The following is a 14,055-nucleotide window of genomic DNA, read 5'->3' on the forward strand; positions in this document are numbered from 1 at the left end:
TTGATGGTATGGTCATTTTGATAATACTAATTTCTGCTTTTCCAAGAGCAAGTTAGATCTTTCCATCTTCTAAGGTCTTCTTTGACTTCTTTCTTTAGGGTTCTGTAATTTTCATTATATAAATTTTTCACCTCTTTCATTAAGTTGATTCCCAAGTTTTTTGTTTGTTTAGATTTTTTTTTAGGCTACTGAGAATGGGGTACTTTTTCTCATTTCCCTTTCAGAGGATTTGTCACTGATATACAGAAATGCCTTTGATTTGTGGGTATTGATTTTATATCCTGCTACTTTGCTGAATTCATTTACTAGTTTTAGAAGTTTTTTGGTGGAACTTTTAGATTCTTCTAGTGTTGGGGATGCAAATCAAGTCAAGATGGCACCTGGCCCTTTGCCAGGAGGAGTGGTTTGTGAAGTAATGCCAGCAAGTCATTAAGATGATGAGGATTCCTTAATGACTGACTGCTGTATCTAGAATATGTTAATTAAGTTAAGCTGTGTGTAATTAGTTGGGTATATGTACCTCTGCTGTCCTGCAGAGAAGTGGCTCCTGCTATCTAGGGTGCCTGCTATTTTGAGATCTCGCTCAGCTCCTGCTGAGTTCACTCTCAATAAAGTAGTTCCAGCTTCAACCTTCAAGTTGCTTGTCACCTCTCAGTTATTTAGCCCAGCCGGACTATGGCATTCTAGGTATAGAATCATGTCGTCAGCAAATTGAGTGCCTTTTTTTTTCTATGTGTATCCATTTAATTTCTTTAGTCTGTCTAATTTCCCTGGCTGGTATTTCAAAAATATGTTACATACAAGTTGTAAAAGAGAGCATCTCTGTCTTATTCCAATTTTTAGAGGGAATGCTTTCAATTTTTCTACATTTAGAATGATGTTGTCCTGGGGAATTTCATTCCACTTATGATGTTGAGATATGTTCCTGTTATCCCTAAATTTTCTAGGGTTTGAACATGATGGGGTACTGTATTTTGTCCAATGCTTTTTCTGCATCTATTGTGATGATCATATGATTCTTATCTTTAAGTCTATTGATGTGATAAATTACATTTACTGATTTCTGTACGTTGAACCAACCTTGCTTCCCTGGAATGAATCCCACTTAATCATGGTGCACAATTTTTTTGATATGTCTTTGTATTCATTTTGCCAGGATTTTATTCAGAATTTTTGCATCTATGTGCATTAGAGATATTGGTCTGAAGTTTTGTTTCTTTGATGTGTCTTTGCCTGGTTTGGTAATCAGAGTGATATTGGCCTCATAGAATGAGTTTGGCAGTGCTGCCTCTGTTTCTATTTCCTGAAATAAATTGAAGAGTATTGGTATTAGTTCTTCTTTAAAGGTTTTCCAGAACTTGGCTGTGTATCCATCCGTCCTGGGCTTTTCTTGGTTGGTAGATTTTTGATGGCATCTTCTATTTCATTGCTTGAAATTTATCTGTTTAAATTCTGGATATCATTGTGTTTCAATTTGGGAAAATTATATGACTCTAGAAATTTGTCAATGCCTTTGATATTTTCTATTTTATTGAAGTACAAGTTTTCAAAATAATTTCTAATTATGTTCTGTATTTCTGTAGTTTCTGTTGTGATATTTACTTTTTCATCATGTATCTTAGTAATTTGAGTTTTCTCTCTCCTTCTCTAAGGATCTGTCAATTTATTTATTTTTGCAAAGAACCAACTTTTTGTTTTGTCAATTTTTTTCAATTGTTTTTTTTTTCAATTTTGTTGGTCTCAGCTCTAATTTTAATTATTTCCTGTGTTCTACTGCCTTTGGTGTTGATTTGCTCTTCCTTTTATAGGGCTTTGAGATGTGATGTTAACTCCTTTATTTTGACTTTTTCTTCTTTTAAGGAATGAACTCCATGCAGTGAACTTTCCTCTTAGAACTGCTTTCATAGTGTCCCAGATATTTTGATATGTTGTATCTGTGTTCTCATTCACCTCTAATTTTTGTAATCTCCTCTTTGATGTCTTTTGCAACATATTGTTCATTCAATAGCATTTTATTTAGTCTCCAGGTGTTGGAATAGCTTCTGTTTCTTATTTTATAATTGATTTCTAATTTCATTCCATTATGATCTGATAGAATGCAGGGTAGTATCTCTACCTTTTTATATTAGCTAAGAGTTTCTCTACGGCGTAATATATGGTCTATTTTAGAGATGGATCCATGTGATGCTGAGCAGAAAATGTATTCTCTCACTGAAGAATGAAATATTCTATATATGTCAGGTAAGTCTAAATTATTATTTTTATTATTGAGTTCTATAGTTTCTTTGTTCAGATTTTGTTTGGAAGATCTATCTACTGATGAAAGAGATGTGTTAAAGACACCCAAAATTATTATGTTGTTTTTAATTTGACTCTTGAACTTGAGAAAAGTTTGATGAATGTAGATGCTCCATTGTTTGGGGCATACATATTTACAATTAGACTTGTAATTGTTAAGTCTTGTTGGTATATGGTTACCTTGAGCAATTTGTAGTGTCCTTCCTTATCCTTTTTGATTGACTTTAGTTTGAAGACTTTTTTATTTGATATGAGGATGGAAACCCCTGCTTGCTTTCACAGTCCATGTGAGTGGTATGATTTTTCCCATTGCTTCACCTTCAGTCTGTGGATGTCTTTTCTTATGAGATGAGTCTCTTGGAGGCAGCATATTGTTGGGTCTTTTTTGGGGGGGGCGGGTCAAATCTGCTAGTCTTGTCTTTTGATTGGTGAGTTTAGGCATTAATGTTCAGGTTTATTATTGAGACATGATTTGTATTCCCAGCCATTTTTGTTTATTTTTGTTATTTAATATGACTTGGTTTCTTCTATGATTAGATTTTCCTTTAGTGTAATACCTACTTCTACTGATTTTCATTGTTCTTATTTCCTCTTCATGAAATATTTTGCTGAGGATGTTCTGTAGTACAGACTTTCTAGTTGTAAGTTCTTTTAACTTTTGTTTATCAGGGAAGGTTTTTATTTAATCATCAAAGGTAAAGATTAGTTTTGCAGGATATAAGATTCTTGGTCAGCTTCCATTTTATTTCAGAGCTTGGTATATGTTGTTCCATGATCTCCTGGCTTTGAGGGTCTGGTTGAAAAATCTGCTGAGATACAAATTGGTCTCCTCCTATGTGTGATCTAATTCCTCTCTCTTGCAGCTGTTAATATTCTATCCTTATTCTATATGCTAGGCATTTTCATTATAATGTGCCTTGGTGTAGATCTGTTGTAATTCTGTACATTTTGTGCCCTGTAAGCCTCTTGTATTTGGTTTTCCAATTTGTTCTTCATGCTTGGGAAATTTTCTGATATTATCTCATTGAAGAGATTGTTTATTCCTTTGGTTTAAAACTCTGTGACTTGTCTATTCCAATAACTCTTAGATTTGGCCTTTTGATGCTGTCCCATAATTCTTGGATGTTCTGTTCATGGTTTCTTACTATCTTCACTATGTGATCCACTTTATTTTCCAGATTATATACTTTGTCTTCATTATCTGATATTCTTTCTTTCACATGATCTAGTCTGTTGGTTATGCTTTCTATTGAGTTTTTTTATTTGGTTTACTGTATCCTTCATTTCAAGAATTTCTGATTGTTTTTTTCCAGATTCTTTATCTCTCTCTTAAAGTAATCTTTTGCTACCTGTATTTGCTATCTTATCTCTTTGTTGGAGTGATCAATTTTTGCTCATTTAGATCATTCTTTAATTCACAGATTATTTGAATTATGAACCTCTGAACTCCTTCTCTGACATTTCATCATATTCACTGTCCATGGGTTCTGTTATTATAGTGTCCTGGTTTGTTTGGGACACTTTCCTCCCTTGTTTTTTCATGTTGTCTATGTGTCTTCCTTTCTTGCACTGTGGATCTGAGATATTACAGTTTCTTCTCTATATTCTTATAGTACCCATGCAGATTGTCTGTACCTCACCTTGATGTTGGGCTTCCAGACCCTGCTGGTGTCTCTCAATATATGTTACTGCATCTAAAATTGGTGGTGGCAATAGCAGAAGTAACTCGAGATAGTAGTTAAGGTGCCCCAAGATGGAAGCAATGTCTTACAGAGATAGGACTTAAAGGGTGGGCCTCACACTCTCTTTGGGTTCCCTGCTCTGAGATGTAGCTGCTTCTAGGCCCTTTCTGCTGTCAAAAGTTAGGAGTTACTGTGTGGGGAAGGTTATGGCAATTACTGCAGTGTCCCAAGTTGGAAGTGAGTTAGGCTTAGGCTCCCAGGTGTAGGGGGGAAACTCGGACCTACTCTGGACCTGGGTTTTGCACAAGTCGGTGTGGGTGGATGTGGGCTGGGTCTGGCCTCCCGCGGTAGTCTGCTGATCAGAAGAGGTGACCCTGTGCTGGAGACTGGTCTCAGGTGGGTGTCTGTCCCCCAGTGGAGGGGATGGACCTGAGCCTATTGTGAGCCTGGGTCCCACTAGGGTGTGGGAAGATCTGGGCTGGGCCTGGGCTCCTGCAGTAGTCTGATGGTTGAAAGGGGACAATTCTGTGCCAGAGGCTGGGTTCCTGTGGGTCAATATCGTTCTCATTATACTGAAAATTTTTCAGAGAACTTGAAGAAATATTTTTTAATTAAAAATAATTTTCTAAAATAGCCTTGTGATTAACTTATGGGAATACTTATGGGGAAAAGATATACTTAGTATATTGAACTCATTAAAACTAATATGACATGATTTTAATCCAGGTCTCAGTCACACAGTATTTTCTAAGGAATTTTTACCCATAGATTCTGATCTCTTAGAAACATTTTTACTGGGGAATTTTTTTATGACTATATCGATTGCTATCATATCTTTCATTATATTTTTTGAATTATTTAGTATTTAAGTAAGGAAAAGCATGAATTAGCAAAACATAATCTGATTTTGAGTTTGTGATTTAAAAGGCATTTTCCATATTGTGAAATAAATGGGTCAATAAGAAATATTAAAGAGTGTCTGTTTGGGCAGCACATATACTAAAATTGGAATGATACAGAGAATGTTGTCATGGCCCCTGTGCTAGGATGACACACAAATCTATGAAGAATTCAATTAAAAATATTTCAAAAATTCAGGGAGAATAATGGTCTTTTATATTTTATTCAAAAGTAGGTTGCCACAAAATTTAAATACTTTTTAAATAATACAGAATCTTTAAATCTATTTCTCTTTGTTTATCAAATACTTGCTGTGATAATAACCAGAAAGATTTTCTTTTCAATAAAATCCAGAGAGAATTCTCAAAGGGTGCATGCAACCAGAGATTGAAAAAAAAAACTATTTATTTTCACTATTATTAGGCTCTTTGTTTATATCTGAGGCTTCTGCAGTCCTCATGGACAATAGCCCAAGAGCCTGCACATAATTGACTTTATGATCATTCCTCTCTCAGTGGACTCCATCAGAGATGAGCAAAACCTCTATGATGAAATACTCTGTATAAAGGTTTTACGGAATAAAAATAACTAAAGCCATCAAAGACAACCTCTATTCTGGCAGAGAATCATGGAACCTGGATGACACAAGATTGCAAAGGTCATTAAATATCCATGGTTATTCCATTTTCCTCATTTTAAGATGCATAAGTATACCAGAATTTAAAAAAAAATTAGATTTTTTACTTAAGTTTACCTGCCCTGACTACAGAGTGAGATCCCTTTAACTTAATAGAATCAGCCTTGTTAGAAATACATCTCTTGCGGTGGAAGAACTGAATTGTTTGCCAGTTTATTGACCCACTTCAAAAAGAGAGCCAAGAGATTTTTAAATTTTTAAATTAATCGAATACTAATGAAAATGAATACTTCATAAAGAGAAAATAAAATACATTTATTTAGGAAATTCATTCATTTATGTTTGAAAATGCTTTACATAAATTAGCTTTACTAACTTTAAAGTTTGTTTGATGCAACAAATTTTAACATGCTAATAAATCATGTTTTTTTTATACTTCAAAGATTGCTGCATGAACAAGGAAACTAGGTAGATCAAAGTAGAACAAGGTAAAAATATTTTTTAAATTGTTTGTTACTAACATGTAATTATTCAAATACTGACATTGTTATAAAATAATGTCTACAGACAACATGGTATGATTATATATAATATTCCTATATTAGAATATATGTAATACTGCTATGTTAGATAGAGATAATTCTTTAGCTGTAAACTATGACCAAAATTAACGAAGTACAAAAATAAAATTATTAAAATCTGCTTCTCCCTAAAATGCCTTATACATTTTGATTTAAATACAAAGACCAATGTGCTTGATAGAATTACAGTTTCAGCAGCCTAGGGATATCGAATGCAAACTCTTGCTTGTTGATATGAAAATGCTTTCATGTGCAGTATTTTACCTGTAAATATTCTATTTCTACACTTAAAATACTAGAATCAAAAAAAGAGTTTGTTTTGCCTTATGCCTCTCCTTAGGTTTCTGGCATGGTTGACCAGGGAAGAAACAACCACACAGAAGTTAGTGACTTCATTCTCATAGGCTTTGAGGTCAGCCGAGAACTCCATCTTCTCCTCTTCCTGATATTTCTGCTTGTCTATGTCATGATCCTTCTAGGGAATATTGGGATGATGGCCATTATCATGACTGACCCCAGGCTGAACACACCAATGTATTTCTTCCTAGGCAACCTCTCTTTTGTTGATCTCTTCTATTCATCTGTTATTGCACCCAAGGCCATGAGCAACTTCTGGTCTGAAAGCAAGTCCATCTCCTTTGCAGGCTGTGTGGCCCAGGTCTTTCTGTTTGCACTATTCATTGTGACAGAGGGATTTCTCCTGGCAGCCATGGCTTATGATCGCTTCATTGCCATCTGCAACCCACTCCTCTATTCTGTTGAGATGTCAGCACGTCTTTGCACTCAGTTGGTGGCTGGCTCCTATTTTTTTGGCTGTGTAAGCTCAGTTCTTCAAACTAGCGCAACATTCAATTTATCCTTTTGTGCTTCTCGGGCCATTGACCACTTTTACTGTGATAGTCGCCCACTTCAGAGATTATCTTGTTCTGACCCCTTTGTCCACAAAATGGTATCTTTTACCTTATCCACCATCATTATTTTGCCAACCATCATAGTCATTATTGTTTCTTACATGTATATTGTGTCCACAGTTCTAAAGATTCGCTCCACTGAGGGCCGCAGGAAAGCCTTCTCTACTTGCAGCTCCCACCTGGGAGTCGTGAGTGTGCTGTATGGGGCTGTCTTCTTCATGTACCTCACCCCTGACAGGTTTCCTGAACTGAGCAAAGTGGCCTCCTTATGTTACTCCCTAGTCACACCTATGTTGAACCCTTTGATTTACTCCCTAAGAAACAAAGATGTCAAAGAGGCTCTTAAAAAACTTCTAGAAAAGAAAAATGGTATCCTATGATTATTATTTCTCTTCCAACAGTTGTATTGTGGCATTTATTTCATAACTCTTGTGACCACTAATGATATTGTTCTTAATATGAAAAAAGTACTGTTAGTACAATTTTCCAGGTGATGTTTCCTTGCCCAAGTTTCCTTTTTCCCCTTCTTAGACATCATTAATCCTGAAAGTCCCGGATATGAGAGATGTTCTGGAGATTAGGGAATTATTTTCATGATAAACCCTCGCACTGATCCCTAATTACATTTTATTTCACAGAATCAATGTGTATGCCATATTGTTGAACAATGTTTTCATATTTTATTATACTGTTCAAACAAATCTTTAACTAGTATGTGTCTTTAGGTTTGTCCTTCCCTCATACCTACAATTATGGATAATTCACAGATGCCTATTTTTTTAAAATACTATATTTTTCAACTATATAGCTAGTTCCATTAGTATATGTAGTGGTAATTAAATTTTCACCTTGATTAAATATTTTATATGTGTTGAACACAAAGGAAATAATAATAGTAATGATCCAAATATAAATAGCTTCACTATGTACATTAATTTGGAAAGTTTGATTTCTAGCATGCCAGGAATTTTGGATACTCTGAAGCACTTAGTTACTGGATCCTAATCCAAAAGCTGGAAGGGAAATAGAAACTGAAAATACTTTTGAGTACTCATTCCTTTAATTCAGATCTTTATAATTTTGTCTTGTGTTAATTATTGCCAAGGAACAATTAAAAGAGGAATGAAGGGAGTCATCAAAACAGAGTGTGGCCTCCATATTGTATATGCTGATCATTCCCACATTAATCTTTTTATTTACTCTGTAAGAAATAAAGATACTAAAAAAAGCTCTAAGAAACATCCTGGGGAAAATGTTTTTCCACTAGTACATATTAATTTTACAGAAGAGTAGGTTTCAGTGTGGCATATCTGTACATACATATAATATCATTTTATCAATTTTATTATACAGTATTTTCGTTGCCTTACCCTGATCCAATTCTTTCCTCTTTCCTAATAGTCTCCTTATGTCCTTTTATTTCCTTCTATCGTCTATGTGAGAAAAATATTTGATACTTGTCTTTCTGAGTTTGGCCTATTTTACTTAATATGATGTCCTCCAATTCCTTCTATTTTCCTGATAAATGAGTTCATTTCATTCTTTATGGCTGATTAAAACCTCATTGTGCATATATACCACATTTTCTTTATGTATTCAAGCATAGATGGATACCTAGGGAAACATTTTTTGTGTGAAATAAACTCATTGATCTCCAATAACATTTTATGTCAAAAAATCAGTGTGTATGTCATTGTATTAAAAAATGTTTTTATATTTTATTATACTGTTCTAACAAATCTTTTTCTAGTGTTTGAGTTAGCTTTTGAGAATTATACTGTGATAAATATGTTAAAAGTACACTGACTTTAATTCTTTGCATAAATATTGAGCACTGGTACAACTGGATCATGGGTACTTTAATCTTTCATTTTTAGGAACTTCCATATGTATTTCCATAGTGGCTGTACTTATTTACATTCATTTACATATTTATTGACTCTTGGTTTTAATTCTTGTGCTGTAGGATTCTTATTAATAAAGTCAGAATCAAATCCCACAAGGTGAAGATTTGGGCCTACTTTTTCTTCTATTAGGCACAGGGTCTCTGGTCTAAATCCTAGCTCCTTGATTCACTTTGAGTTGAATTTCTTGCATGCATATGAATTTCCAGTTTTACCAGCATCATTTATTGAAGAGGCTATCTTTTCTCCGATATATGTTTTTGGCACCTTTGTCTAGTCTGAGATTACTGTATTTCTGTAGGTTTGTCTCTGTGTCTTCTATTCTATTTAATTGTCTACATATCTGTTTTGGTGATAATACCATGATGTTTTTGTTTCTATTGTTCTACAGTATAGTTTAAGGCCTGGTATAGTGATGCCACCTACTTAACTCTTCTTACTAAGGATTTCTTTGACTATTTTGGGTGATGTTTGTATTCTTGATGATTCCAATTCTGATTGAAATGAGATCAAATCTTGATGAAATTTTGATTTTCATTTTCCTAATGGATAAAAATGTTGAAAATTTTATAAAATTATTGATCATTTGTACTATTTTTTTTGAAAAATATCTCTGTAGTTAATTTTCTCACTTAATAGGTGATTTGTAATTTTTTGTTGATTCTATTGTGTTTTTTGAGTCATATATTTATTCTTGATATGAATACTCTTCCCAGAGAATAGTGAGCAAATTTTTTCTCAATTGCATAGGCTGTCTTTTCACTCTGTTGTTTCATTTCATGTGCAGAAGATTTTTAATTTGGTGTCACTGCATTTATCAAGCTTCGATATTTTCTGAGCTATAGGAGTTCTATTCAGGAAATCTTGCCTTTGTCTATGTTTTGGAGTTTCCCCTATTTTTTTAAAATAACATTTGCAAATTTGGGAGTCATACACCATACACCTATGTCTTTGATCCACTTGGAGGTGGTTTCCTTTTGTGTGTGTTCAGGTGACTAGTGAGGGTCTAGTTTCATTCTTCTGCATGAGGATATCCATTTTTTCCAGCCCCATTTGCTAAAGAGTCTGTCTTTTCCCTAATGTATCTTTTTGGTGTCTTCTTCAAGAGTCAAATTACTATAGCTTTGTTGTTTTGTCTCTCTGTGTTGTACTCTATTCCATTGGTCATTGGTCTATGTCTGTTTTTTTTTCCAGTTTCAGGTTAATAGTTATTTTTATTATTATTATGTCCCTAGAGTATTTAATCATTTTAAAAGAGGAATTGGAGATGAGAAAGAAATAAAAGGAACATGGATAAGAAAGAAAAAATTTGAATTTTTTCTATTTTCAGATGATATATCTATGTTCACTTTTTCCAGCACCAGTTGTTTAAAAGGCTAACTTCTCTCCAACATATTTTTTGACAACTTTGCCAAATATCAGATAACTATATCTGTGTGGGTTTATCTCTGTTCTATTCTATTTTTTTCCCATTTGTCTTTATGTTTCACTTCCAATACTATACTGTTTTTGTTTTTGTAACTGTGGTATAATGTTTTATCAGGAATTGTGATGAATCCATCACCACTGTTATTTGTGAACATTGCTTTGGCTATTCTGGATCTTTTTTTTTCCAGATAAATTTAGGACTGTTTTTTCTAGGTCTATGAAGAATTTCAATGGTATTTTAAAAGGTATTGCATTGAATATGCCCAGTGATTTTGGTAATATGGCCATTTTGAAAATATTAATTCTGCCTATCCAAAAACATAGAAGGTGTTTCATGAGATCTTCAATTTCTTACTTCAATGTTCTATAGTTTTTATTGTAAAGGTTGGTCTTTCACCTCCTTCATTTGATTTATTCCCAAGTATTTTGTGTGTGTGTGTGTGTGTGTGTGTGTGTGTGTGTGTGTGGTTATTGTGAATGGGATAGTTCCCCTGATTATTTTTTCATATCAGATTCATTGTTGGAATATAAGAAAACTATTGATTTTTGTATGTTGACTATGTATCATGCTACTTTGCTGACTTTGTGTATCAATTATATAAATCTTCTGCTGGGTTTTTAGAGTCTTCTACATGTAGGGTTGTGTCATTAATAAACAAATAATTTGACTTTGTTTTTTCTGTTTATATCCCCTTAGTTTCCTTCTATCACATGATTGCCTGGATTCGAATTTCAACAACTATATTGAATAGCAGTGTTGAGAAGGAAAATCCTTGTCTTGTATATGATTTTAGATGAAATGCATTGTTTTCTTATGTTCAGTATGATATTGGCTTTGGGTTGGCAATATATAGCCTTTATAATGTTGAGGTAAGTCTCTTCTATCACTAGTTTCTCCCATATTTTTAGCATGAATCAGTACTGAATTTTGTCTGAAATGTTTTCTATTTCTATTGAGATTGTTCTGTGATTTTTGTCCTCAATTCTATTTATTGGGGAATTACATTTATTGATTTGCATATGTTGAACAAAACTTGCATCCCAGGAATGAAAACTTTTTGATAATTGTCTACTATATTCTTAATGCATTTTTTAATTCATATGCTAATATTTTATTAAGAATTTTTACAGGGCTGGGGATGTGGCTCAAGTAGTAACACACTTGCCTGGCATGTGCGGGGTGCTGGGTTTGATCCTCAACACCACATAAAATAAAGATATTGTGTCCACCAAAAAGCTGTAAAATAAATATTAAAAATCAATCTCTCTCTCTCTCTCTCTCTCTCTCTCTCTCTCTCTCTCTCTTTAAAAAAAAGAATTTTTACATTGTTTTTCAGCAAGAATTTGGCCTGTGATTTTCATTCCTTGAGGTGTGTTTGTCTGGTTTTGGTATCAGAGTGATACTGTTATCATAGAATAAAGTTGGAAGTGTTCCCTACATTTCTATTTCATGGAAAATTTTGAAAAACATTATCATCAGTTTTTCTTCAGAGGTCTGGCAGAAGTCAGCTGAGAATCTATCTGGTCCTGTGCTTTTCTGTTGTTGTTGAAAGGGTTTTAAATGCTGCTCAATGTCATTGCTTGATATTGTTCTGTTTAGGTTTTCTATATCCTCATGTATTAATTTGGGCATGTCATGCATCTAGAAATTCCCATATTTACTACATTTTCTATTTTTGTGAGTATAAATTTTAAAATAGTTTTTAAAAATCCTCTAGATTTCTGAAGTATCTTTGGTGTTACCTCCTTTTTCTTATCTAATTTCATTGATTTGGATCTTTTCTGTCTTTCTTTTGGTACGTTTAGCTAAGGCTTTTTCAATTAGATTTATCTTTTCAAATAACCAACACTTTTTGCACCTATATTTTGTATTTTTTCTCAATTTTATTAATTTCAGATCTGATAATTATTTCCTCTCTTCTGATTTTGGAATGAGTTTCTTATTGCTTTTCTAGGGATTTGAGGTGTACCACTCAGTTATTTAGTGGAATCTTTCTGTTTTTTTTTTAATCTAAAAACTCAGTGGTGTAACTTTATTCTTAAAACTTCTTGCATACTATCTCTGAGATTTTGATATGCTGTATCTCTGTTCTCATTTGTTACCAAGAATCTCTTTTTTCTTATCTCATTGCTTTTATATATTTTTCTCACTTAAAGGAATATGATTCAATCTCAATATGTTTATGTAGTGTATATATATATATATATATATATATATATATATATATATATATATATATTCCATTTTTTTGCTGTTGGATTCTAATTTCATTCTATTACAATCTGATAAGATAATGGGGTTATATAATTTTTTATTTGATAAAGTTCACATTGTGACTTAGAATGTGGTCCATTTTGGATATTGTTACACTGGCTACTAAGAACAAAATAAATTAAGCTGGCTTTAATCTGTGAAAAATTCTGTAGGTATCTGTTGAGTCCATTTGACTTATAGTATTATTTAGGTCAGACTATCTTTATTAATTTTATGTCTGGATGACTTGTCTATTATTGAAAGGGGGTATTAAATTATCCAATATTTTCATATTATGGCCCATCTGGGAATTAATATTAAGAAGTATTTGTTTTATATAATTATGTGCACTAACATTTGTGAAATAAGTATTTACTATCATGACATCTTCTGGTTGGATTGTTTCCTTTACCAGTATGTAATAGCCTTCTTTGTCTCTTCTGATTGTTTTTATTTATTTATTTGCTTTGTCAGGTATAAGAATCACTACTACTACTTGTTTTGAAACTCCATTTGTATGGATTTTTAGTTTTTTTTCTTTTACTTTCAACTGTGGATGTCTTGGCCTATCAGATGAGTCTCTTGCAAACTTTTAGTTACACTTTTTCCTGTCATTTTGGTCAGTTTATTATAATTAATTTGGCCTTAATTTTTATGTAGTTACTAGCTCTTCCAGAGAGGTTCATCCATCTGGGAGTTTGTTTTTTTAATTTCTGTGTGTAGTATATCTATATGTGCTTTTGGTAGTGCTGGATTAGTGGTTATGAATTTATTTAGTTTTATTTTCATCATGGAAAGTTTTCCTTTCTTATTCAATTCTAAAAAGCAGTTTTGTTAGATTTAGAAGTATTTGATGGCAATTGTTTTCTTTTAGAGCTTGGAATATCTCAATTTAGGCCCTCCTTGATTTTTGAATCTGAATTAAGATCTCAGAAATTAGTCTTATTGGTTTGCCTCTAAATGTGACCAGATGTTTTAATTCTTTCTTTATATTCTATATTCTGCCTTAAAAATTATGCTATGTTTTGGAAAGGTCCTGTTATGATCTTGTCTATTTAGAATTCTATCTATATGCCTTATATGTGGGGATGACCATCTCATTTTTCAGGTTAAAAGTGTTTTTTTCACTATTATTTCACTTAAAGTTTCTTAATGCTATTAGCATGTATCTTAATATTCTTTTCTATTATAGTGACTCCAAAATTTGGTCTGGATGACTTGTACCAGATGTTGTACCAGAGTTCTTGTATACTCTGATCATGGTCTGTTCTTTTTTCCTTTATTGCATGCTGAATGTTCAAATTTACTTACCTTGTCTTAAAGGACTGATTTACTGTCTTCAAGGCTGAAATTTTATTTTCTAAGTAATCTAATCTGTTGGTGACAGGGTGAAGTAAATTTGTTATTTGATTCATTGTGTTTTCATTTCAAGTTCTGATTGGTTGATTTTCAGTATTTCT

The 14,055-nt window shown here is 33.0% G+C and overlaps 1 protein-coding gene and 1 non-coding gene across 2 annotated transcripts; both read left to right on the forward strand.

The window, feature by feature from the left end:
- The first annotated feature begins 4,957 nt into the window (after nucleotides 1–4,957).
- On the forward strand, nucleotides 4,958–5,067 carry LOC124108342 (U6 spliceosomal RNA). The gene has a single exon (XR_006856655.1). It is a non-coding gene; the product is annotated as a U6 spliceosomal RNA (small nuclear RNA).
- Nucleotides 5,068–6,417: 1,350 nt separating this feature from the next.
- Nucleotides 6,418–7,389, forward strand: LOC124108159 (olfactory receptor 9K2-like). The gene has a single exon (XM_046466484.1). It carries the CDS (start codon nucleotides 6,448–6,450, stop codon nucleotides 7,387–7,389), a length of 942 nt encoding a protein of 313 aa, XP_046322440.1. The 5' UTR covers nucleotides 6,418–6,447.
- The last annotated feature ends 6,666 nt before the right edge of the window (nucleotides 7,390–14,055 follow it).

This window comes from Marmota monax, unplaced genomic scaffold (assembly GCF_021218885.2).
Source record: "Marmota monax isolate L192 unplaced genomic scaffold, Marmota_monax_Labrador192_F-V1.1 WCK01_AAM20220418_F8-fsc00151, whole genome shotgun sequence".
Lineage (NCBI taxonomy): Eukaryota > Metazoa > Chordata > Mammalia > Rodentia > Sciuridae > Marmota > Marmota monax.